The sequence below is a fragment of the Spermophilus citellus genome (assembly GCF_964194105.1).
Source record: "Spermophilus citellus genome assembly, chromosome: 5".
NCBI lineage: Eukaryota > Metazoa > Chordata > Mammalia > Rodentia > Sciuridae > Spermophilus > Spermophilus citellus.
In genome coordinates this window covers 152,694,162-152,721,045 of record NC_138186.1, presented here as the reverse complement: position 1 = coordinate 152,721,045, position 26,884 = coordinate 152,694,162, and the positions used below count along the sequence as shown (strand labels likewise).

Sequence of the window (26,884 nt, the reverse complement as noted above, 5' to 3'; positions counted from 1 at the left end):
AGAAAAAAACACTTGCTAATAGGAAAATGGAGGCCTTAGAATACACAGCAGAAGGACTCTTTAACCAATTTAAGCATCTGTTTCTGGAATGCTGAAGGGGATGGGAAGGCTAAATATAAAAACACTGTTTGAAGATATTAAATTGTTGGGCTTCGATGTCTCTAGTAGAGTCTCACCTACCCAGAGCCTATATTACAAAATGAAGTCACAGAAAACAAAATGCTCTGATCTTCCCAGATCCCTGAAGCACAGATTAACTTAACAAATAACAGGGATCAGAGCACTGATAACATATCATCATGGGGAAGTGAGGGGGATTTGGCATAAGGCAAGTATAGTCTCCTGCCCTTGCTTAGCTGCAATCAGCTGAAACCAAGCTGTGGGTGTTTGTGAGGGAGTCTGGAAAAACAACTGGACTCCAAATTCCACATCTCCGTGTCCAACAGTCTCTAGTTCCAATAGGCTACAATGTCAGAGGGGAACCTGACAGGACAGGAGGCAAAAAACCAACCTGTGAATACAACTCACATTTCTTCTGTCCACACAGTATGTGTGTCTAGCAAATGGAGAAAATCATCAAAATGTACCTTAAGCACCAAAAATGTACAATTTTTAATACACGTGATGATTTAACTATATAAAGAAATCCTGGTGTTATCTCACTGTTTGTTTTAAACTTATTAGAAATAAACAACTGAAGTGAAAGATGAGAGCAACAATAATAGAAATATTTAGATAGCACCTATTAACACAGTGATGGGCTGTTTTAACTGCTTTATATCAGGGGTTCTTAACCAGTAGAACTTTCTAGGGCCATATTATTAGGACCTTCTGATTATGTGGTCTTCAGTTTGAGGCCTCTACTACACCTGTTAAATATTTTGCATAGTACCCTCTGCTTGAAAAGACAATAAATAATTAAAACAAATAACATGCCTATAGAAGCCTATACAATTATTTCCATTAATACTTCAAATAGATTAGCCAAATGTTAGCCTTTGAAATAACCTTCCCCTTTTCCACATTCTGGAAGGCAAACAACTTTGGAAATATCTCTTTGATAATCTAATTATCACAAGTATTGGCCTATTTGCTTTGTGGACCTATTTGCAACTATGACTACATATGAGAATTCGAAAGTTTTGAGTCTGAACTTGCACACAAAAAAAAATTCAAACTGAAAACATGATATATGCCATACATATTATTTCATCTATAAATTTACAAAATTTCAACAATAACTCTTGATGAGGCATTTAAATTATTATTCATAACAATGACTTTATGAATAACAATGTATCAATATTGGTTCATTTACTGTGACAAAACAGCAATGTGAGATATTAACATGGGGGCCCTCAACCCACAGGATAAACCAGAACTCTCTGTACCATCTTTGCAAATTTTATGCAAATGTAAAACTATTCTAAAATAAGTGTTTATTTCAAAAAAAGACATAAATACAAATTATAAAGGTACAGTGTATTTTCTTAAGGAAAAACACAAGAACTAATTCTGGTATGTTCATATTAAATTTTCAGTTTTACATACTATTATCTTTCAAAACAATAAAGATAAATGGCCTAGAATCATTCAACTGATGTTGATGGCACACTGGCCTCCACAGGCACAGCTGCTTCCCCTCATTTCTGACTGGAATTCCATCTCATTCACCCACCTAAAACATTCTGAGTCACCAAAACATACCAAGAGCAGTGGTATCTCCGAAGACTCAAAGACAAACAAGAACAGGCCTGTCTTCAAGCTCCAAAGCAAAAGTTCTCAAACATACATACTGACCACCTGGAGAAGATCATTAAAATGTAAGTCTCCAGGACTCACTTTGCAGAGATAGATTAGATTTTCAAAAATACAGATAACATCTGCATAGATGCTGTGACGGGTGAACACAACTAGGAATTAATGAATTTGATACGAGTAGAGAAGCTGTAAGATCAGAGAAAAGGGAAACCTATACTTGGTGGTTAGGAAGGAATTCCTTGACAAGGTGTACTAGACTGACCACAGGAGGGAATTATTGATGACCTGATAGCGGAACAAACCATGAGGTCACACCCTGCTTCCAACTGTCCAATTCCAAGTACATCAACAATGCTTCTCAAAGTCACTGAAATGGCCCCAAAGCATCAACCCAGGCACTGGAAACCAGCAGTGCAGATGAGCCTAAATCCAGAAACACGAAAACAGGATTCTAATGCCTAGTTGGATGCTATATCCCAAAAAAACCAATTTGCCTCTGTAGCTTGCACAGCCATTTCAGTAGAAGAGCTTTTTCACATGCTAATTATTTTTCCAATTTTAGCCTACTTGAGTAGCAAACTGGAGTGCCCTGTTGACTTGGGTTGCTTGGCTTTGCTCTTTATTTTTTTTATCTCCTACAATCAACCTGATAGTGGGCATGTTATTGTCAGGATGTCAATTTTAGCAGCACTCACACCCACTACCTTTCTAATTTACTGTTCTAAATCTGGAAACTGATACCCAAGTGTGAAATAAGAAAACAGTCACAAAATAAAGCCTTAAGGCACTTACTTTGTGGTGTGCCTGCCTTCCAGGGGGCAAATGTCCATCACAAGTTCTGTGTGCACAGTCTGTAAGGCACAAGCAATGATCCCATGCAGCCAGTGAGTAGAATCATTAAGTTTAAAACCGATTTAAAAGACTCCAACGCTTCCATGAACTACTACCACAGGATGCAGGAAACAGCAGGTGCTCGATAATTGTTCACCAAATCATTTATTTTTGGCCTCCTACTCTATTTTTTCCCCCTCATTTCTAATTCTGAGCCATGTGTGGCATAGTTGAGGTTGATAGAAAACAGGGCACTATTCAAGAAAAATAGATGAGAAAATTTAAAAACTTAGAGGGAAATCAATGCTTATGTGCTTCACAACACAAACCCAATATGCTAAGAGTGATTCATCATAAAACACCAGGCAAATACTATTTACTAAATGTCTTCCAAACTATGGGAAGTAAATGTCAATTCTTTATTTCAGTAATCAAGATGCAGATTTACCTTCAACACTTTCTATTTTTATTTAGATTTTACTGCTCAGAGAAATTCTGCAGCATAAGGCCTAGCAACCAAGCCAGTGAATACACAGAAAGCAATCTCAAGGACTTTTTAAAAATTCAGTACACCTCATTTAACCACAAAATAAATTCTTGTCATAAAACGTAAGATTCTCTTTGTAATAGCAGGAGAAATGAATAGGCAGGAGATGGATAGACAAGAAAGGCTCCATGGGACACAAAAAGGGACAAGAAAATTATTTCCTCAGTCCACTTGCAGAATATCTACAACTTCCCTGTTTAAAAATCCATCACTTTGAAATACATAAGAGCAAAGACAGAACATGGCCATTAGTTTAAAGAACTCACATGAGCAGAGTTAAAATATAATAGTTATTTTCATTTTGAGATGTTTTTCTCTCCTGTTCCCAAGTGTGCCTTAAACCATTCTCTCTCTCTCTCTCTCTCTCTCTCTCTCTCTCTCTCTCTCTCTCACACACACACACACACTTATACTCTTTCTGCTGTACCACTAGCTATTCAGAGTTAGACAATATATATTCATTAACAACTAACTAACCAGTTCTTATTAGATTGGCTGATGCTAGATTGCATAGGTGGGTTTGAGTTATCTCAAAAGAAAGTCAATCTGCCATAAATTTCATCTGCAAAACAGAGGAAGCATGCAATCCAGAAGTTAACAAGAAAATAGGCCAGGTCAGAAGCCAGGAGACTAGCCCTGGCAGAAAGTTCCCAGCAAGGGGCTAGTTGTGCCAGTAGAAGAGGGTCAGTGCTGGTGTGATAAAAGGATCTGCTTTTCAGAGGGCCAAGTGGATTGCTATCTGACCAGGTATTTTCACTGATGATACGCAAGTGACCTGGAAGAATCTATGGGAGGTGCCTATCTTTCCAGCACCTCTGAGTATCCGGATCAGCGGCATTCAACTGACATCTCTCATGTTCCCAGACTACCAAGACAGTTCTCCTCTATTTGGAGAAATAACTTCACTGCAGACTAAATAAAGCTTTTTATATAAAGCACCAAAAGGCAAATAGGTCATGTAGCACAAAATGATTGGGGAGGCTTGCACCCCTTCTCAGAGTGGTTCACCTGGCTTGCCTGCAAACAGTAAAAAAAACCTTCTGAACAAATGAAAGTGAACTTTGAAACCAGCAAAACATTTCTGGCACCCTGCCACAAAGACAACCTCCAAGCAACTGCAGGCCATTTGCTGTTCTATAAGGCTATTTCCTGCCATGGAGTGTATCTGTGGTTAAAGGAGCCCAGCCTAGAATTACAGTCTCAAAACTTTGATGTGAAAAATCACTAACAGATCAGAATTGAAGGATGAGGACAAACTGGTAAATTTCAAGATAATGGTGCATGTGGGGCCTTGTTTAAACTAATGTCTTATTGCACCGAAGTGGACTCACTCTGGTATTAACTACAAAATCTCTACTATCATAGGCAGTCATCACTTATTGTAAACTTTTCCTCAATTTGGCTAAATTACATGCCAGAATGTTACATACACACATTTAAAGACTAACTCAGCCCATTTTCCTCTATTGTGCAAGTGAGGAAACTGAGGCTCAGGACGCAGCATGGTTGGCATTACATTTTAAGTCTAATTCCACAGCCCCTTTCTACTAATCTAACATGTTCCATAAAATACATGGAAGACAAGTTTCTCTCTAAATTATCCTAGGTTTGCTCTCCATATGAAAATAATTTATTAAGTGTATGAAAAATGTAATAAAGTAGAAAGAGCACTTAAATAATTACTAGTCTCAGCACACCTCAGGATGATGACAGATTCCACCATAAACCCACAGAGAAGGAGAAAATATAGACTCTAAGTCCAAACACTCAAACTTCTATCCCAGAGATCTGGAAATAATATCTGTCCTTTAAGTTAGAAGTACACCATCTTAAAACTCAAAAGAAATTCAAGTAAATCATTCACAGTATGCCATTTTGGGGGTAGGAATATCTTTTGGAATCATGAAGAGTTTAAAAGTCAGAAATCCAAGCTCCAGAAGAAAATGAGAAAAAGACAAAAGGCAATTTGTTGAAGAATTCACAGGAAGGGCCTGCAAACATATGCAGAGAAGTTCAATTGCACAAAAAAGAAAAGCAAGTTCAAACACGGATCTACCACTTTTCACTTCTCTACCCTTTGTGGATGTCAATTTAACTGTAAAAGCATATTTGCGCCAATAATTACCCCAGTGGACTAAGATACATGTACACGGCTATTTTTAGTATATTTTTAACGGGATGGCCCCAACACAAAATAGTTTCAATTTTTGTACAAAGAGAATAACTTTAATTGTGGGAACCTACACATAAAGCCTTATATTTGCATACTGATAGGGAAAAAATGTAGCTAGGACAAATAAAACTATTAACCATGTTTATGGTGGGGGAGAGGGAATGATAGTTTTCTGTTTTGCATAATTTTCAATCTGCATTGAATGTTTTTTAAGGAATCTGAATAATTAATGTATTTTTAAAGATTTTTTAAAGCATTACTAAAAATTAGATTTGGGGTCAAAATTCTTCCAATAAAATGTTCCTTGAACTTGATATCAATTGCATAGCCATTGCTACACTCATCCCTGCCCAGCTCATAATCCACCTTTTGATAGTCTGATTTACACAAAGTGTGACCTACGTTCCTTTAGTCCTAGACTAAAATTTCACTTTGACACAATGGTAGAATTGGACTATGACTCAGCTTCCTCTTCCAAACAATGAAAGTCCTAGAGCAGTGGGAAAAAACTACTTGAGTTGCTGGTTCACTGAACTGTTCAAAGTAAGGTCAAAGTATTGGGGCAGGAGTGAGGAGACCACCGTGCTCATGTCATACCAGTCCCCTCAATGTCTCTCCAACCAAATCCTGGGATTTGCTAATGGTTAGAATAGGAAGCACCTGGTGCCCTCTATGGAGGGGTCAGAGAACCCAAATAAAAACATGAAACAGATCCAGGACCAGTTGTTGAACATGCCTTTCAAGTAATGCCAAGGAAAAATAAAATACACTAAAAAGAAGACGGGTGCACAGTTCCAGCTTAAATATTTTAATGAATGTAATGAACATAATGTGTGATTTCCTGTTCCTAGACTCTAAAGAGCAGGCAAAGCCCATTATTAACTGATTAAATTTTTATAATTTTTACTAAATTTTTATAATTTTTTTTTAACTTGGAGCAATTACTATAGCTTGCAAAATACTTCAAAACTTGTAACACCAAGAATCCTGACCACAATCCTGGAGGGAATCCTACCTATCGAGAGACCTCATCTCAGAGGCTCAGGGATTCAGTCCACAGTGGGGGTAGCTGGGGCCCAGGACTTGAGGGCCAGGTCACACCCTCCAAGTATCATGTTCATCACATGGCTCATCACCCACTCCCCATGTCTTTTTCAAACAAGTCACCCTCTCTTCCCTTCTCAAATATAACGCTTCTCATGCTTTTTAATCATATTCCACCCCGGCAGATGACCACGATCCTTTCAGTCAGCCAACACGTGGCCTTGTGTTTGCCTTCTCAAGCAACCTCCCCAGGACCTCACCCGCAGGGGAAGAATTATCATCTTTTTTTTCTGCCATCAGCCCCTCCCCAGAGTAGGATCTATACCAGGTGCTCAATGTTGACAAAATAGGTGAAAGAATAAAAAATAATGGAAGACATCAGCACCCAACTGGGTTGCAACAAATGAGCCAGAGTTAGGGAGAACCTCCTGAAAGTGTCATCAGATGGCCACTCCTCCTCCCTCTCTCTCCTCTCCCCCTCACATGCAAGTGCACATGCACCAGCACACACAGTCCAAGATGATCAGAAAGTCTCATGCCTGTGCTTGGGAGGTTGAGGCAGGAAAATCCCAAGTCGAGAGTTGTTCAAGGCCAGCCTCAGCCACTTAGTGAGAATCAGTCTCAAAGTGAAGGGGGGGTGCAGAGCGGGGGGAATTAAAGAGCTTATGTTGTAGTTCCGTGGTATAGCACCCCTGGATTCATCCCCGGTAACACAAAAAATATTTTTTAAAATAATAAAAATATCACAATTGTTAAATTATAAAATATAATATTTTATATAAAATGACATCATATTCAAATAGAACATTTTATATATTTCATATTATAAAATGTTATATTTTATATTATAAAATGTTATCTTTTGTGTTATAAAATGTCATATTTTGTGATGTCTATCATTATACTGCAAAAATATTATATATGTGTGTATATATAATACCCATAGTTTTCAGCCAGCCTTGTCCCATGAGGATACCCAGAAGAGCCACCTGTTCCCCAGAGGGAACATCTAGAGCTTCTTCCCAGATGACAGCCCAGTTCTGAACACACCACCCCATCCCACAGCACAGAGGGAAGCTGAGCCTCCATCCCACCCTCCTGTTGCCCAAAGGAAGCCTTTCATGGCAGGTGCTGAGTCCTTCCTGCCTGGCAGCCACAGCTGGGGCTGGGGTACAGTGCAGTCAGCCCCTCTCCTCCCCAAGGTGTCAGTCGGAGGGGGGATGAATAACATCCCCTTTTGCCCCTCCACCGTGGCTCCACAGTAGGCACACTTGGATAGCTTCTAAGAAGCTTCAAAGTCAAGGCCTCAGGCCAATGACATCAGGATTCCTGGCTGGGGGTCTTCAGCACCGTGGTGTTTCTAATACTTGGTTTTGAGACTTTTAATCTGTCCATCTAAAAAGGAAACGGCCAACACAGACGTGGAGTCCAGTCAGACAACAAGGGATCAGGAAGGGTGGCACAAGGAGCAGGCACTCCCAGGAGCAGCTTCCTGAACAGGGGAAACTTCCAGACACAAATCATGTGCCCCAGGATGCCTCCTAAGGACCATTCTCATTTCACATTTTCAATTTATTTTTTAAACTTTGGTCTCCCTCTGAATACTTTAACCACCAGTGAAATGTTTTTTTTTTTATTTATTTTTTTTTTAAAGAGAGAGTGAGAGAGGAGAGAGAGAGAGAGAGAGAATTTTTTTTTAATATTTATTTTTTAGTTCTCGGCGGACACAACATCTTTGTTGGTATGTGGTGCTGAGGATCGAACCCGGGCCGCACGCATGCCAGGCGAGCGCGCTACCGCTTGAGCCACATCCCCAGCCCTGAAATGTTATTTTTAACATGAAACATCATTACCACTAATAAGATCACCAAAGAAATCTACACTACAGAAATAAACAAACAACAACACAAAAGAAAACCTCGGCTCCATAACAACCCATGAGGAGATGCTGGACCCTTGTGGAACTTCATATTGCATACACACTAGTTTGGGTTTCTATTTTTATTAAAATAACATGCCCTGAGATACTTTATTAAAAGAAATGCTTTCTATTTTCCTAAAGCCTTGACTGGCCAGAGAAGAGGAAAGAATGCTATCTAAATAGACCAGAAATCAACCAACAGCATTTAAATATATTTGAAGCTATAGTCCACTCACTGAGTTTGCTTGCTATTTAAAGGTTTGTCTGTATTTTTCTTCTAATGGTCTTGTAATTTCAACCACTCTAGCTACCAAGACCCTCTGTAGCAAGACAGTAAGATAAAAACTAGCCAAGACTGCAGACACTATTCATGCTAAGGAAAGAAAGAGGATTAAGTGAGAATACAAAGAAATCTTAGAAAGGCTACAATGCTGCAACCAACGGCTGCTTCTAAGCATAGGGCTTTAATTTGGGTCCATGGAAGGTATTTCAATTTTGTGTTGGGGCCACATAATTCTTCAAAAAGAGAATAAACCTGGAGCCAATGAGGAGAACTATAGCACAGTGATATCCTGTGACACTTGGCCAAGAAACCAAGCTCACTAAGAAGCTATAGGCTGCTTCATTCATTTTCATTTAAATTTGCTCTGTGCTGTGGATATTTACAGTACGCACTCACCATCTCATTCATATGGATCTCGAAAGGAAAACATTAAGGGAAAGAGTAATCTCAAAAAAAAAGAAAAATGTTTTTAACTCTAAGTATCCTACAAAATTTTCCTGAGTGACAATATTCATTCATGAACTATATGGTCAAACAAAACACATTTGTTGAATCTTTTTCTCAGGAAGCTCATAGGACAGTACACACATACATCCATTAAACAAGATGTGGATGTCTGAGCCGGGCACAGTGGCGTATATCTATAATACCAGAAGCTCAGGAGGCTAAGGCAGGAGGATCTGGAGTTCAAAGCCACTTCAGCAATTTAGTGAGGCCCTAAGCAACTTAGTGAAAACTGTCTCTAAATTTAAAAAAAGGTTTTTTAAAGAAGGGTTGGGGATGTGGCTCAGTGGTTCAGCACCCCTGGATTCAATCGAAAGAAAGAAAGAAAGAAAGAAAGAAAGAAAGAAAGAAAGAAAGAAAGAAAGAAAGAAAGAAAGAAAGAAAGAAAGAAAGAAAGAAAGAAAGAAAGAAAGAAAGAAAGAAAGAAAGAAAGAAAGAAAGAAAGAAAGAAAGAAAAAAAGGAAGGAAGGAAGGAAAGAAGGAAGGAAGGATATGGATGACTGAAGTTAACCAGAGAAAAGCACAGATGACACTCCTCTATGACACATTTGCATGACCCCTGGACAAGCCATACCCAAACAAAACCCCCACTGATAATGCCTCCCCAAAATACAAATCACTAATTCTGCCCTTTCTCAGAACTGAACTACAGATTTTTTAAAAGTAAAATGCTTTCTCCACCAAGAGACGAAAGCGAGTACCATATGGGATGAGGTCTATCAATATTCAGCACCACAGAGGAAACTCCCTCTGACAGTGAGCAGCCAACACAGAGCAAGCTGCTTTGAAAACAGCGAAGCACACTAGTCACAACAAATTTAAGGTCCCTTGGCACTCTTCTTCCAATAACTCTGGCAAGTTGTCACCTTCAGAAGTGCATTCTGAATCCCACGGTGCTGGTCTCCCCTGCTCACGGTACACAGGCGTCAGGAAGGGCAGGCCTGTCACCCGCCCGGGGCCTGCCCTCAGTGAGTGAAAGAGAGAGCTCTGCCTTGGCTGACATCCTCTTTTCGAAACCTCGCTGGCCAGGCATCTCAGAAGTTGACAAACTTACCTGGTATTCGCTTGCAAGCTTGCAGAGCGGCTCGCCCGGGCAAATCAAATCTGCACTTCTTCCAGTTTAGTGCGGTGGCTGCCGGGCGGCTCATCACCTACATTTGCTGAGATGATGAGGAAAAGGATGCAGAGGAAGTGGACAACCAAAGCGGACTGCGAACTGCACACTGGGATGTCCTGTTTTTTTTTTTTCTTTTTGGTGGTTTTTTATTTTTCCCACGAGAGGAACTGACTAAACCTAACCCAACCTCCCCTGAAGACAAGACAGGAAGTTACACTCTGCAGTCAGTGAAAACTCCTGAGGTAGTTTTTTTGTTGTTATTGTTTTTCTTTCTTTTCTGAGTCATGCGAAGGGCCTTTGAAGGTTCCTGATCTACTACAGGGAGATGATGACTTTTCCTCCTGTTTGGGCAGTGTCCGATGGCGAGGGGCACCCACCCCCGTCCCTCCCACTAGGCATATAAATAAAGGCATTTGCCCTCCTGACTCTGCCATTGGCCTGAAGAGTCTGGTTACATATTAACTGTACTTCAAAGAATAACTCAGACTTATTATTTCACTTTAGTGTCCACATATTCCTTAGGGAAATGAAAGTCAAAATAATTGCTTCTTAATCCCTTGTAAATTGTTTTTATGGAAAGAATAAACTTAACCACACAGAATTATAAGATAAAAGGTAACCACTTTGACTCATATTTTCCATACTATTCTATGTTGGGTATTTGCCACAGTCTCTTGCTATCATTATGCACATGCTATACACGCATATGTAAAAAGCAAGAAACATCATTATTCATATTATTGCACCTGCTTTCTTTATCTTTATCTGATTTTTCTCTTTTCTGCTTTGAAATAAAAACTTTCTTCTTATTGCAAAAACTTTCATTGAATATGTACCCCCATCAGAATGCAGACCAGTTGGAATTAAAAGGCTGATGAATTTCTGCTGCTGGCTGAGGTATAGAAAAGAAAAGTCTACAGAGCAGAAGCTGAATGGCCCTGGCAAAATATTTCCTTTATGCTTCAACCTCTGAATCTGTGAAATGGGACAGTGACCTCGGCTTGTTGTCTCATAGGTTTGTTGTGAGGATAGAGAGACACAGTGGAAAGTACAGTGATTCAGATTATGTCAAATAATTTAAGCCCAAAATGGGTAACAATTTTATGGGTATACAATTCACATGGTATATGCAATTCCCCATTGACAGTGTATAATTCAAGGCTGATCAGCACATCCACAGAACTATGCAGCAATAACGCAATCAATTTTAGAAAACTTCATCACCCCCCCAAAAAAAAAGCAGACAACCTTCATGCCCTCTCCCCACCCCCTTCCCAAGGCAGCAACTAAAATGTACTTTTGTTCTCCACAGATTTGCCTGTTCTAGATATTTCATATAAATGAAAACTCAAAATACAGTATTTTATGACTGGCGTATTTTTTTAGCATGTTTTCAAGATTCTACATTGTAATATGTATCAGTGTTTGATTTTTATGACTGAATAACATTCCATTACCAAGCATGGTAGCTCAGACCTATAATCCCAGCACTCGGAAGGCTGAGGTAGGAGGATCTCAGCAACTTAGTGAGGCCCTAAGCAACTTAGCAAGACCCTGTCCCAAAATAAAAAATAAAAAGGGCTGGGTTAAATCCCTAGTACCAAATAATAATGATAATAATGTTCTGTTACACAGATAAAATACATTTTACCAACTCATTCATCAGTTCATGGATATTTGGCTTGTTTCCATCTTTTTGGCTAATATGAATCTTTTTTTATGTTTTGCACATCTGCGAACACATCTTATATGTGGGCATATGTTTTCATTTCTCTTAGAGCTACATCTCCTGGAATGGAATTGCTAGGTAAATCTATGCTCATACCTCTTGAAGAACTACCAGTTTTCCAAACTGTACCTTTGTACATATTCATCAAATTCTCTACATCCTCACCAACACCTATTGCTGTCTCTTTTTTTATTATAGCCATCCTAGGAGGTATGAAGTAGCATCTCAATGTCATTTCATTTCTTTGGTGGCTACCAAAGCCCAGTTTGGTCAGTACCCTGAAATGTCCCCGTTCTCAAAGGAAGAACTAAATATTCAAAACAACACAAAATGAGCACTAAGATATGGTCACCATCTGATCAGAATGGACCTTGGCAACAGCACGCAATATCCTGCTATGTCCGTCTTTAGCAGTGGCCAGTTGCAATGGGCATCAAAGAATTCCAGCATTTTTACTGGCATAGCTGTCCAGGTTCCTGCCCACAGAAGATCAGGGGCTTTTAGGTTTGCATCTCCAGGAGGCGGCTGCTTAAGCACCTCCTCACCAGAGGGTTGCTTCTGAAATCTCTTAAGAAAATGAAATTCTAAAGATAAACATGACACTTCAATCCATGACCAATCCATCTTTTCCACCCCTCTTTCTGTATATATCTCATATATAGAAATAAGCCCAATAAAAGCAGCCTTTTGTGAGTAAATAGTTAGAATTATTTTTAGGAAGAAATTTTAGGCCAGATGTGGTTCAAGATGGAGAATCTCACAAACGTTGAAGGTAGTCAAGGGGATAACAAGCCAGGCACAGTGACACACGCTTATAATCCCAGCAGCCAAGGAGGCTGAGGCAGAAGTTCTGATCAGGAGTTCAAAGCCAGCCTCAGCAAGAGCAAGGCACTAAGCAACTCAGTGAGACCCTGTCTCTAAAAAAATACAAATAGGGCTGGGGATGTGGCTCAGTGGTTGAGTAGCCCTGAGTTCAATCCCTAGTAACAAAGAAAAGGGGGAGGGGATTAAAAAGTCAGGATCTAGACCCTAGCAAAAATTTCCCCTTCCCTGTCAAAAGCAAGATGTAATTCTTTCTTTTTTTAAAATCTATTCAAAGAGATTATCACATTTTTCAGATTTTACTTTGTTTGAATAGATTTATGTATAATGATATTAAGTACCTCTTTCCTAAAACATCCTATTTGGGATTTAAATTTTTAACCCCTAAAATAAAACTCAACAGAACAAAATCCATATACAACAAAGAAAATACCAAAAGGGAACAAATTTTCAAAAATAAAAACTTTTTTAAAAAATATTCCAGTGTAAGGCCCCAGGCCTCACAACATGGAATAATAATAGAATTCATCCATCCCCTAAAAACTTTTCCATGTCCCAAGGCTGCACTATGTAACTCATTGTTTTCATTACTTCTTGGCATACAGCTAACTATGAAACTGACCGATGAACTTTCCTCTGTCAAATAGAACTTTCCATTGTGGGAAATTTCTAGAACATTCATATTAAACTAAGAGAAAATGTCATCATGGCTCAGGAGCAAAGAAGATCGCATAACTTCTGAACTAGCTTCTACACAGGAAAAGCAGACCACTGAACAAGTATATAGGCTTCCCCGGAATCTCTCTCAAACCTTGACCATGAAGAAAATCAGGAGCTATCATCAGTTTACCAAAAGTTTTCTGAAGGCTCTTCTAAAAATATCTAGCAGGAGGCACCTTTGAAAACCCATGTGACATTAGAATCCACTCTTCACAGATCTGCTTTTCTGCTAGATTACACAGTGGCCTCGTTTCTAGTCCTTGTGAAATCAATAGACCATTTATGTTGCAAGTATCTGTCTAGAGTATGCACTTTCTTATTCAATCTGCGGTCGACAGAAGTAATCAAATTTTGTACATATCACTAGCTCTATTATAGCTCAACAGCAACTGGCTGCCAGCCTCATCTACTCTCATCAAAAGGGAAAGAAAAGAGAAGAGTGTAGAGAGAGTCTCAAATCTGCTGAAACCACAGGAGGCGGTAGAAGGGAGAGAGTGAAGCAATGGCTTTCCAGAGGAATCCTCTCTCCATGAGGGAAACACGCGCCCAGGAGCATCAGCGTGGCCCAACCCAAGCCAGCTGACTTGGCTATTGAAGGCACACATTTTTGTCATTCTTCCTGTTATCTGCAAACCCTCTTGGCTTTGAACATCATATTATAACTGTCAGTCCAAACTAATGAACCCACTCCTGACCTGCAGAGTGGCAGACAGGAGCTAGTGCCAAACCACACCCTCCAACACCAGGGAGATGAAATGCAAGGAAGAATGCGGCGCCTCCCAAGAACTCCACACACCACTGGCTCCGTTTTCTAAGTCCTCTTTATATACACTTAAACTGGAGTCAAACATTTTTCTCAAATCAGAAAATGTTTCATTAATCTTGTGATACAAACCAGATTAGCCTAAAAAAAAAAAAAAAGAGTGAGAGAGAGAGAAGGAGGTGGAAATTTGACTTTGAAATTTTACTTGATAAGCATTTTTAGAATTTTAATTTCGCATGAAAACCAGGCTCCTGCTAACAGAGACTTCAAAGCAACAGGGAGGAGGCCACCCTGGATACGATGACAATTTTACTCGTTCCTTTAAACTTTCTACCTTGAAATAATCTTATAAAAGAAGTTGTACCCAGAATTCTCACATGCCCTTCCTCCAGGATCCCGGTGGTACTCTTACATAATCAGAGGATAAAGAAGAAAACAGAGAATCAACACCAATGCAATACAAATAACTTATCTACAGATGTGATTCAGATTGCTCCAACTGCTGTGAAATCCAAAATCCCACATATAAGAGGCACTCGAACAATCCAAGATACATGATTTTTGATGAATCGTGGCATCTCTAATGAATGTTTCTGGCCCTCCAAAAAGTGCTGCTTCTCTTCATGTCAATGAGATGCTGTCATTCACCTTTGAATCGTCCAGAGGAGATGTATTTTTTTCCCAGTTCTTCCCTGTGTGTGTTTGTGTGTGTGTGTGTGTGTGTGTGTGTGTGTGTTGGTACCAGGGATTGAACTGAAGGACACTCAACCACTGAGACACATCCCCAATCCTATTTTGTATTTTATTTAAAGACAAGGTCTCGGGCTGGGGATGTGGCTCAAGCGGTAGCGCGCTCGCCTGGCATGCGTGCTGCCCGGGTTAGATCCTCAGCACCACATACCAACAAAGATGTTGTGTCCGCCGAGAACTAAAAAATAAATATTAAAAATTCTCTCTCTCTCTCTCTCTCTCTCTCTCTCTCTCTCTCTCTCTCTCTTAAAAAAAATAAAAAATAAAGACAAGGTCTCACTGAGATGCTTAGCACGTTGTTTTTGCTGAATCTGGCTTTGAACTTGTGATTCTCATTTATCTGTCAGTCTCCCACAAACTTTAAAACATCTCTAGATTACTTATAATACCTATTACAATGAAAATGCTACATAAATAGTTCTCCTACTGTCTTGTTTACAGAATAATGACCAGGAAAAAAATACAGGTGAAATAGCTTCGAAAACCCTAAACCCAAACTTCGGGCCAGAGAGCGCTGAGTTAGAATCCTTCTCATTTCAGAAAAGATGTACAGCACGATTCATGGATTATTAGAAACAGAAAACTGCACAATCCAGGGAAATTTCCCTTAATCAAACACGTCAGTATTTTTGCAGTCAATACGTTTTACGAACAGTGAGTAGGATCAGAAAGGATGTTGAAAGAATCCCAGCAGGTCGGATCAGGCTCTGCCACCAAACGAGTTCAGGGCAAGCTCAGGTTTAACTGCCAAATCAACTACAAAGAAAATATCTTTTTCAGTTCCAGAGCCCTTTTTAAAAGGGTGTTTTCTGTAACGGCAGATGAAGGATCATGGATTGGCAACCATGCAATCCACAGCCCTGCCCTCCTCCCACACACCCTTCCCACATCCTTGTTCACCTGGTCTCCAGGTCAAAGTCACCTGCAAGGTTCCCCCTGCCTCCAGGCTCTCTTCCCTCCAATTCACCCTCCCACGGAGCCCCCAGAGTGATGTTTCTAAAATACCTGCAACTTCCTAGTTCCAAAATCCTTCATGGTTTCTCGTAAGGATGGAGGGTAATCTTCACCAGCTCCACCTAGCTCCCCACAACCTGAACCATGTCCCTTGACTGCACTGACCCTCTACATAACGCCACACTGAAGAAGGATACAAGTATGAACAAGGCATAGTCTGTCCTCAAGACTCTTAGGGCCCAATGAACCCCAGTTATGTATTTATTTAGCAACCGGGTTTGAACCCAGGGGCAGTTCTCACTAAGCTTTTGAGGCTGACCTTAAATTTGTGATCCTCCTGCCTCAGCCTCCCCAGTCACTGGAATTACAGGCATGTGCCACCATGCCCAGCTAATTAACCCTCTTAAATATTTTCATCAGAGTAATATTTTTTAGAATACTTTGGAATCTCAGGGGATGGTTCCAAGACCTATGGCAGATATCAAAATCCATAAAGGCTCAAGTTCCTTTATAAAATGTTATAGTATTTCCATGTGACTTATGCTCATCCTCCCACAAACTTTAAAACATCTCTAGATTACTTATAATACCTATTACAATGGAAATGCTACATAAATAGTTCTCCTACTGTCTTGTTTACAGAATAATGACCAGAAAAAAAATCTCCACATGTCCACTACAGTCTAATTTTTTTTTTGCAAACATTTTTGAACCATGATCAGTAGAAGCCATGAATATCAATATGAATCCCATAGATATGAAGGGCTGAACTGGGATATAGCTCAGTTGGTAGAGTGCTTGCCTTGCATGCACAAGGCCCTGGGTTCAATACCCAACAGTACAAACAAAAAAAAAGATATGAAGGGCTGATTATACAGCTTTTATAATACTCACAGGGCATGTCAGGATTTTTTAATTCATTCTTGTCTAGCTAGGAAATTCTACTCTAGTTCTTGATCACAATAAAGATTATTAACAAAATCCTCTATGTCAACATGGGAAATCATTTTTGCATGATTTTAATAACATGTCTAAAAATATTACTGTTGATATGGTTAAAACAATTATTTAAAAAAAAAAAAAACAAAGTCTGGAAAAACTTTTTTAAAAACAAGCAGACCCAAAAAAGTAATGTCAAGGATGTTATTTAATGGGCTGAGTTATTTCTCATGAGATTATTTTTCCAGAGCACTAAGATATAAATAAAATCTAAAATCATGCCTTTATTTCCATATTAGTGTACTCATAGAATCCAATGACATTATCATCAACAAAATTATGTTAAAGACGGTCAAATCAAAGATTCCACCACCCAAAACCTTGGAAATCACCCTTAACCACAGAAAGGCCAATCTCAGGTGTACACTTTAAGGAACAGGCCAACACAAGGAGGGAAACCACATTGAGGTAGTAAGGTTTATTTTCTAATGTTAAAGGTATTTACTTGGAATAACAAATTAAAGGGAAAATTCCTAGAAATCGTTATTTCAGGATTAAATTATATCCTTTCTTATAATTATCTCAGGAAAGCAGCAAGTTGAAGAGGTAGACACCGATCCCAACAAATCCACAGTGACATGGAAGGAGGCAGAGGGCAGGGTGTGCAGCTCCGCCCTCCACCCAGGGAAGAGAGGAGGGCTCTCAGGGGGAAGCTGGTACAGCCCAGGCTGGCCCTCCTCTCACAGCAGAGTGAGTGTGTGTGTGGTGGGGGGGGGGGGGGGACACACACACGTGTGTGTGTGTCGCTTCCAAAACAAGTGGTAATTGCCTGAAACCCACTAAGATGGACATCCAGTGGCTGACCTCGACCACAATAAAGCAGGCCAAACGCTGCGTGCAGCCAAGTGAGGCCACCACTTTGCAAAAGCAGGATGCCATCTGCAACGACCCTGGAAGGAAGCCCACAAAGCTAAATGCTTACGGGTCTCTGGGATGGCCACTCCAGCTCAAATACCTCACTCTAGTGTCAGGAAGGCAGGCCACTGCCAGGGTTCTTCGGGAGGCAAGAAGAGTTACGTAAGGACAGTAAAAGAAATAAAAAATACTTACTGAAAAGGAAAGAAATTTAGAATTTTTTCTTAAAGTGTAGGTGATTTTTCTGAACTGTCTTCGTGTTGTTTTTATAGATTCGTGAGCAACCTGCTGGGCTGTGGAGCAAAGGACAGCAAGAGAGTTTTCCTGAAGCCCATCTGTTGGCTTTGTGAAGGAAACTCTCCAATTTCTAAAGAATGTCACAACTTTCACTTAATGGTAAGGGGTGAAGAAGAGAAGGAAGCAGATTATTGTCTGTTGCTAGCAATAACAACGTGGTAGGAGAAATGACCAAGTATTGTGTCGCTCATGGATAAAGGTGCTCATCATAGTTTCTTAGTCACATGAAGTGACAGTCTCCACCACTGGCTCTCTGCAGCTAAGGATACTGATCTGGCAGGTCCTGGCCACTGTTTACTGTCATTCATTCAACTGGCCCTTGGAGATACTGGCAGGTGGCTCAAAGTTGTCACCATGCCATTCCCCACTCCGTGAGACAGCACTGTCTGTTTAGAACTGGCTTCCACTGGGCACCACCCACTGCAGTCACATACACCTGCACCAGTACACAGCTCAACCTGACCACAGGGTGGTTTCTTTTTTCATGAAAATGTCCTCATGCAAATCTGAGGATGCTGACTCCTCGAAAGACACAGACATTAACACACAAGTCACCGGGGGATCCCAGACCGCAGCTTGTGACACACAAACAGCATGCTCATCAGGGCTCTCATGGGTCATCTCTCTCAACTTGGGAAGGAGACCTAAGTGACTCGTGACAACTTAGGGCTGAGAGTGGGGAGAAAATGAAGGATCCACATAAAATCTACACAGAACTGACCCCGAGGAACAGACTAGAAATACCTGGCATCAGTCCCCAGGTTTCCAACAGGATGTAGAGGTCCCAAGAAGGAAATGGGAATGGAACAGTGAGTGCATCAAGGCCATCGCTCAAGAGGTCATGTGTGAGCCAGGAGACACACAGTAGGTCCCCAGGGCCCAAGTCCCAGAGAGGAGCACTGTGAGAGTCAGTCAGCTAACTGACGGGCTTGCTGGTACCTACTCTGTTCCACACAGTATGGCCGGGAAGAGAACTGGTTCCCAGGGCAGGCAAGTGACTCACACCAGGTTCTAGAGATGGGAGCATTGAGGCACTTGCTGTACCACTGCCTTGGGGATCAGGTTCAAGTACTGAGACAGGCCAGAGCCTGCCACAGGGGAAAGAAAGGCCCAGGCTAAGTAAATAGGTGAGAACAGGAAGGCCAGAACCACACCACCAACCTGTGATTCAAGTGTTCCTAGGAGTCACAAAGAGGGAGGCACATGGAAGGAGGGACCTCGGAAACAATGTCCAAAGGTACTGAAAACAAGGTGATCCAGATGCAAAGCTGGGCCCCATTCCAGGGCCATCCCCAGGTGGACAAATCAGTCCTGAGCTTGCAAGTTGGGACTATTTATGTGCCAGTTCACATTAAGCTCCACTTCCCAAAAACTTTTTCTCCTCTATGGAATGCCCATGAGTAAATCTGTTTATCTATAAAAGTATAAATCAGACAAATATAATGAAGTTGGTATTAAATTAGGAATGTTGGACTCCAATAGCTTCCTGGACCAGGCGGCCCATTCGGGGGAGGGCTGGAAGGACCAGAGTTCCTGTTTGGCTCTTGGTGTATCACTTGCTGCTTGCTATTCTTTTAGGGATCTCTGGCCTTCAGGGGTCTTCCTGCTTATTTTCACTGATGCCTGCAACGTTCTCAGAAGTTAAGCTATGTCAGGATTTTGAGTCTCACTTGGAAAATGAGGTAACTGTGGTTCTGTGGCGCTGGGTAAAGCACATACTGTGAGTGGACTTAAACTCTGTTCCAGGGCCCAGCTCAGTGACCTTTCCTTCTGCTGCATCATGTGCCTTCCAGAGCATCAACCTGGCTTTCAAGAACGTTCCCTGGACCTGCATGAGGTCCGGAGATGTCAGAGTTATTTTTATGAAAGTAAGTAATACAACACTATACTTCCCCTTCCTCAGAGTCAGAGCCAAAAGTCACATAATGCCAAGAGGAAATACTTGTTCCTCAATAGCACGAAAGTTCCAGGTATCAGGTAGCATCAGCTGCTGAAAAAAAAACCTGACAATCCCATACTAGTTCCAAACTCTGACCCAAACACACAGCACAGCCTCTAGAAACAGTTCAGATATGAGTCTTTCAGCCCCAGAATGAAGCAGTCAACACTCTCCTTCCAAAAGCATGAAAATCCTGGCCCTGATGGAAGAAGGTGGTTTCTCTTCACATTAGTTTTTTTTTTTTTCCTCTCTGTCTTTTTCTCATACACACACACACACACACACACACACACACACACACACACCGGAAGAGGGGGAGGAAAAGGAAATGAAAGTAGGTTCTGGATTTCATCAGCAAGAATAGCCAGCAACAGGTGCAGAGTTCCGGTGAAATGAAGACTCACAGCACCCCTGCAGCACAAGACCCAAGCACAGAAGCCCAACATTAGCAGTGATGTCAGAAGTGCAAATCATCATCATTCTCCAGCCAGCAGTGATTTTGTATAGATATTTTAAAAAAAAATACCAGACAACAAAACAATCTCTGCTGACATACAACTTCTTTCACATAATCCTCTTCTAAAATACTGACCCTGAACTAATTTAGGTATTGGTCATCATACAAGATTTTCTAATGCCCAGAGACGAGCACAGTAACTTGCTCATAGCAGCTGGACAATGAATGAAGGAATAAATGAAGAAATGAGATTAGAGAATGAAACAAAACAGCAACAGAACATTCTCTTCAGAAATAAAGATAAGCAAAACCTCACCTTCAGGTTAATGTATCAGTGTATTTTTTCCCATCTCTCCAAGAACAGAATAAAAGTTGAAAGAGATGCCCAGAACAAGAGACACCACCCCGGAATGAGATGCAAACTACCCATCCTGGATCCAAGTTGGGAAGTCGGGTTTCAGTGCCTTGGGACTTAAAGGGCTACGCAGGGAATTCTCAAGGAGAAGAGCAAATGGGAGCCACAATCTCAATCTTTTAAGCAATCCACCGTTTGAGTTTCCTTTTCTTCAATAGGCCATTGAACAGAACATTTTCCACCCACCACACTGAAGAATGTCCAAAATAAATTTTGTTTTATAATCTTATTTCACATGATAAAAATAATCAGGTTATGAGCTGGGATTATGGCTCAGTGGTAGAGCACTTGCCTAGCATGTGTGAGGTATTGGGTTTGATACTCAGCATCACATAAAAATAAATAAATAAAATAAAGATATAGTATCCATCTACCAAAAAAAAAAAAAAAATCAGGTTATAATGTTATGGTAAACATCTTGGACCACATGTGATATGTATAAAACTACATAATTAAAATATGTGACCGACATTGATTGTTGTTGTCTAAAACCCTTATAGCTAAAAGCAGCATTATGAGTCTAAAAAAAGATGTTTGAAAATATGTATTATACCACAAACAAGTGTGCAAAACAGTGAAATTACAAAAAATATTGTTTTTTTTAGTAAATCAATAAATACATTGATTAGCTTAAAAAAAGAAAGAAAGAGAGAAGAGAAAGAAAAAAAAACACAAATGTGGATAAGACAATATTGAAATAAGCCTTAGTGTGAACAATAAAAACAGAAACAGTAGAGAAAATAGCAATTAAATTCATCCCACAGACACAGAATGTTTGCTAGGTGAATCTGGTCTGGAATAAAAAGAATAATATCAGTATGATAACATCAGGATTACATAGGTGAAGGAGTTAAAATAGTTTAAAAATATAATGACATAAGAATGAAGTATTCAGAGCACAAATGAGAATAAGTCATCAAATTATCAGGATGTTTCCGAGAATGGAGCAACATATAAAATGCAATGTAATAAATAACTGCGTAAAATTTCTATAAAGAATAAATTGATTCAATGACTCTTGACTCTTCATTTAATATTCTTTAAATTTAAATTTATTAATTTTCCTTTTTTGAAGAAGGGGGTACAGGAGATTGAATCTGGGGCACTTTACAACTTAGCTACAGCCTAAGTTGTCTTCTTCTTCCTTTTTTTTTTTTTAATGATTTTTAATTTTGAGACAGGGTCTTGCCAAATTGCTGAAGCTGGCCCCAAACTTGTGATCCTCCTGCCTCAGCTTCCCAATCACTGAGATTAAAGACATGTACCATCACCCCAGCTAATTTTTCTTTTAGAACATAAGTGTTACAAAAATTTCTCTCTTCTTTATATATATACAAATTTAAAAATCCTTTTTTTTTCAAGTTATTTCTTACAAGATTCAAAACAGCTGCCTCAAGATAACACCCAAAGATCTTGAATCCTCAGCTGAGATCCTAAGTACCCAAAATGTCTGGAATACACAAGAACAGCAAGTCCACAGACAGGTTTTTGTCTTTTAAGTGACAGCTTTTCATTCACCCCCAGGTGTCTATCATCCTACAGGACAGGCACTGAGACACAACAGTGAGCAAGACCATCTTGTCCCAGCACGGCCTCGCGGATCCATCAACCCTAAAGTCACCTAGAGCACTGAGGCAAACAGCAGGCAGGTTGTGGGGTGGAATAGGATAAAATCCTTTTCAGACCCAAGGAGGTACGGTTTACTTCAAGGCCAATCCAGAAAGAGGAGAGGAGCTGGCCAAGAGCTGGGGCCAGCAGCCAGGCAGAGGAAGAGCCTCTAAGCAGAGGTGGCCCTGGAGCTGAGAGCAGGCCAGTGAGACTAGATGCAGCAATGGCAGAGAGAGAGACGGTGTACTATGAACATGAACCCGCCATCTGACCTGGTGATTCACTGAACATCTGCCTTCAACTCACTTTCCCTGGAATTCTTCCCTTTCACACTTTTCTCTGTCACTTTCCAAGTCCCTTCTGGGGGAAACATTCCCTGACCATTCCAGGAAGAGCAAACCTCCAGAAACCACTGGTGCCTTCCAGGCTCCCCAGAGTCTAGTATGTGTTGCTCACATGCCTCTTTCCACATGGTGCTGAACTGCTGTGATCAAAAGGCTATAAGCAGGCATCTTGCTTCATTTGTCTGTTTCCAAGCAGCCTATCAGGAAGCATGGCACCAGCAGAGATGAAATCAATGGCAAGTGAGCAAGCCGCCAAGCCAAGAGAAAAATGGACAAATGAAATGAAGGCAGGAGCCCTGGTTCATGCCTCCCTGGTGGGAGACTGGAATAGCATCACAGCTGCAGCTCCTGGGAGAGGCAGGGCCAGGATGATTTCTATCCCACATGATGTTCACACAACAGACATTTTTGAGCAAATCTTCTGCCATCAAAGAGAGACAGTAGAATTGTTTTTATAGAACATCATGGTACACTGGACCCAATCCATTCACAGACAACAAACCTGCGTGAAATGCCCCAGGCCCTGTACGAGGCTCTGACAACAGTCCTGCCCCAGAAGACCACGAGTCCACTGAGCAGAGTAAATCATGGTTCCAAAATGTTTTTACTAACCAACATTGTTAAATTCTTTATGTGTAACTAACATATTTCATAATATTACAAAGAGAAAATGTTAGCCAGGTGCTGGGCACATGCTTGTTATCCCATTGACTCAAGAGGCTGAGGCAGGAGGACTGAGTTCAAAGCCAGTCTCAGAAACCTAGTCAGGCCCTAAACAACTTAGTGAGACCCTTTTAAAAAGGGCTAGGGTGTGTGGTTCAGTGATTAAGTGTCCCTGAATTCAATCCCTGGTACCCACACCTGCCTCAAAAAAAAAAAAAATTTTTTTTTTTAAATTCCTAGCTCACCCAGAGGAGAAAATCATTTAGAATGAGTTGCTCAGTAATTTTCACAATGAGTCTTGACTGAGTCCTGCCTCAGTTTCCTTTCATTGAACACATGAACAAAAATCTAAGCCACCACAACATTCTAATCGAGTCTCCTTTACCTGACTGTGACTCTCTGCAGGCTCCACCTGTGGAATCAGGTAGCACTTCCATTTCGCGTTGGCTCAGCATGTCCTCCAAATGTGGTTAAGATTCCCAAACCAGCAGCACATGTTTTCTGAAGTCACAAAGATATGTGTACCCCTCGGCTGGAGAATGAGCTTTGAAGGAGTCAAATTGAAAAACAGGGCCAAACAGTATGGGAACTGTGGAGAGATGAGTCCCTCCCTGACTGCCCCAACCAGAATGGCCACATTCCTCCCTCTGAGCACAACCCAATCCCGGTCTGCACCTCAGAGTCTCTGCCAGACAAGGAACCTGTCCCCTTAAAATCCAGACTTGTGACAGCCCTTATCTGCCTAAGACAGCAAGGTATGCATCCTCTGCTCAAATGGCTCAGTATGTAGAAGCCAAGAATGCTCTCACTTCTCCTTAGGTTTTCCCTAAATTTCAGCCAAACAAAATCTGAGTGAGGAAAAAACGTTAAGGAATTTAACAATAAAAACATAAAGTTGCTTTTTGAGTTTCAAGCTCTTACAAGAAAGTTTGTTCTTATAAATTTTGAGATCAATTTTTCAATGCTATAGACTCCAAACTAATCACTAAAGCTTTTAGTGATCCATCCATTAATGTGCTAAATAATACATGTCTCAAACTAAAAGGTAAAAAACGATGCCTCTTCAATCAGGAGTAGAAATACTACTGGGTGAAATGAAAATTGCAGCTCTCCATCCCTCTCAACACACAGCTCTCCATTCACTTTAGCCCAGTCACTGGCCTGCTTAAGGATCTCTGTGGCCCAGCTCTGCTGCACTGAGGTACTGACTTCAATGGCTCCCTTCTGAGGGCCTTCCCTGATCACCTCCATTTGTCCCATGCCCAGCATGGTCCCCTTGCAATTCACCATTACAGCATGTCAGAATGTTTATCCCCTCCACAATTAAGAGGCTTCTTGTACATTCTGCAGCTTGATATCAGTCTCTTCTGCTATGCATTCAAGTCGGACACCATAATGGTTGTGTTCATCAATTCTGTTGGTCACACCCAGTCCAGGGCCTGGTGTTGGGGACACTTACCCAAGAGTTATTTCCACTTAAAATGGTGATCTCTGCAAAAATACTCTTTGAAACACACTGCTGCCACAGCCGGGCCCCGAGCAAACAGAAGCTAACTTGAACCCATCATGTACACCTTGGTTATTACAAGGCAGGAGGTCCATGAACTTTGTCATGAAAAATAATCCAATATTTTCACTAGCCTCTAACAGAAATTTGCATCATCTTTCATTATGAAGGCAGATCACAAAACAAACTTTTTTTTTTTTTTTTTTTTTGGTACTGGGGATTGAAACCAGAGGCACCTTACCACTGAACTACACCCCCAGACCTTTTACTTTTTTTCATTTTGAGATAGGGTCTCACTAGATGGCCCAAAGCTGGCCTCAAACTTGCAATCTTCCTGCCTCCATCTCCTGAGTAGCTGGGAATGACAGGTATAAGCCACCATGACTGCCACAAAACATACTATTAATACTTCCTTTGACTATATCACCAACAAAAATCATAGACACTTTCACAGCACCTTACAGCTATAGCAGATACCTTGGGGGAAAAAAAATCATCTGGCTCATCACCATTTCAACAGCAAGAGCTGACAGAGCTGGTATTGAAATACACTAACAAAGCACAAATATTATCTGTCACAGACTTTTTAAGTATTTTGATTACTGCCTGTCAATATAATTTGTTTCCTTTGTAGCACATGTATTTTATTTTGTGCGTTTAAACAATATTTGTCCGGCTTCACTAGACTGCTAAAGAGGTCTACAGAAAAAAGAGGCATCGAGAGATGACAATAAAGAATAAAAGCCCCTAATCTACATTACTACCATGAGATTAGAAACATCTGATGCACCAAGAAACATATTTTGTTTTTAATTAATTGAACACATTTTCCACTCATTCTGCAAAGGAATAAAAAAACTTCTAAAAGACAATTCAAAATAAACAGAACTAATAAATTAAAAATCTATTTTTACAATGAATAACATTATTTGTATCATTGGATTTAATACACAACTACAAAAAAGAAGAAATTTGCAAGGGGCATTAACAAGGTTAACAGTGACCAAACCGGTCAGCTATTAGGCATGCGACACTCCTAAGAATAGTTTGATATGATGAAGCCTCACCCACTTTTTGCTGAAAAGACTCATGCCTGAACCATTAAGCTCCCAAGTTTGCAAAGTGAGAATGGCAGACAGATTGTGCTAGCAAACATATCCCATTTCTATTTCTACCACATCTTCTTAGTTCCAACTTTCAAAATGGAATTGGCCCGTCTATTTCTGCAATAATTTGCACATACCCACCAAGAGGGCTCAACAGGAACCTCTAGCCTCTGACTGTGAGTTGCTTTACTCAGCCATTAATACCCCCAGGCTCCAATGAAAAGAGAGCTTTGACGGGAAGGGCCAGGCCATGCCTGGATGGAGTTGGAAGGCCAATGGGCACCATCCAGGGGCTGTGAAACCAGGAGAGAGGTTCAGAGAAGGTCCAGGATCAAACTAGGGCAGTCAATCGGCCCAGGTTGCACTATTGGAACTGTTCCAGGAGAGTGGATTGTTCAGCACCTCTCTTAAACAACTTAAGACAGGATTTGGCCAGTTCCCCTCCGCAGCTCCCATTCCATTTAGTAACTTTCTCACTCTCTCCAGCCAAAAGGAAATTAACAGAAAGAAAATGATCCTTGCGTCTTCCTCCTCCTCTTCCTCTCATTTCTCCTCTCCCTCATCTCCCTTTCTTACCGAATTGAAACTTTAGACTTCAAGCCCAAAGTCAGCTCGGTTAGCCAGTTTGAATTCACAGGTATGTGTCACTTTTCTCCATAATATTAACAAACCACCTCAGCTCCACACTGTAGACAGAATCCTAACTCCTCTTAGGAGGTCACACACCATTCCTATCAGAATACTTGCTGCAAATCATGCAAGCATTCATTGCCTT

The 26,884-nt window shown here is 40.7% G+C and overlaps 1 protein-coding gene across 6 annotated transcripts in view; it reads right to left on the bottom strand.

The window, feature by feature from the left end:
- Nucleotides 1-26,884, bottom strand: part of UTRN (utrophin) — a 529,451-nt gene that overhangs the window by 461,644 nt on the left and 40,923 nt on the right. For 3 of the 6 annotated variants that reach the window (XM_081294418.1, XM_081294424.1, XM_081294419.1), the window contains exon 1: nt 10,119-10,348. The exons of 2 other annotated variants lie outside the window; for them this stretch is intronic. In XM_081294418.1, coding sequence (XP_081150544.1) covers nt 10,119-10,212 — 94 coding nt within the window. In that variant the 5' untranslated portion in view covers nt 10,213-10,348. Of the gene's footprint in view, nt 1-10,118; nt 10,349-20,782; nt 20,803-26,884 lie in introns of those variants that run through there. One more of the 6 variants, XM_081294422.1, reaches the window with a different exon arrangement.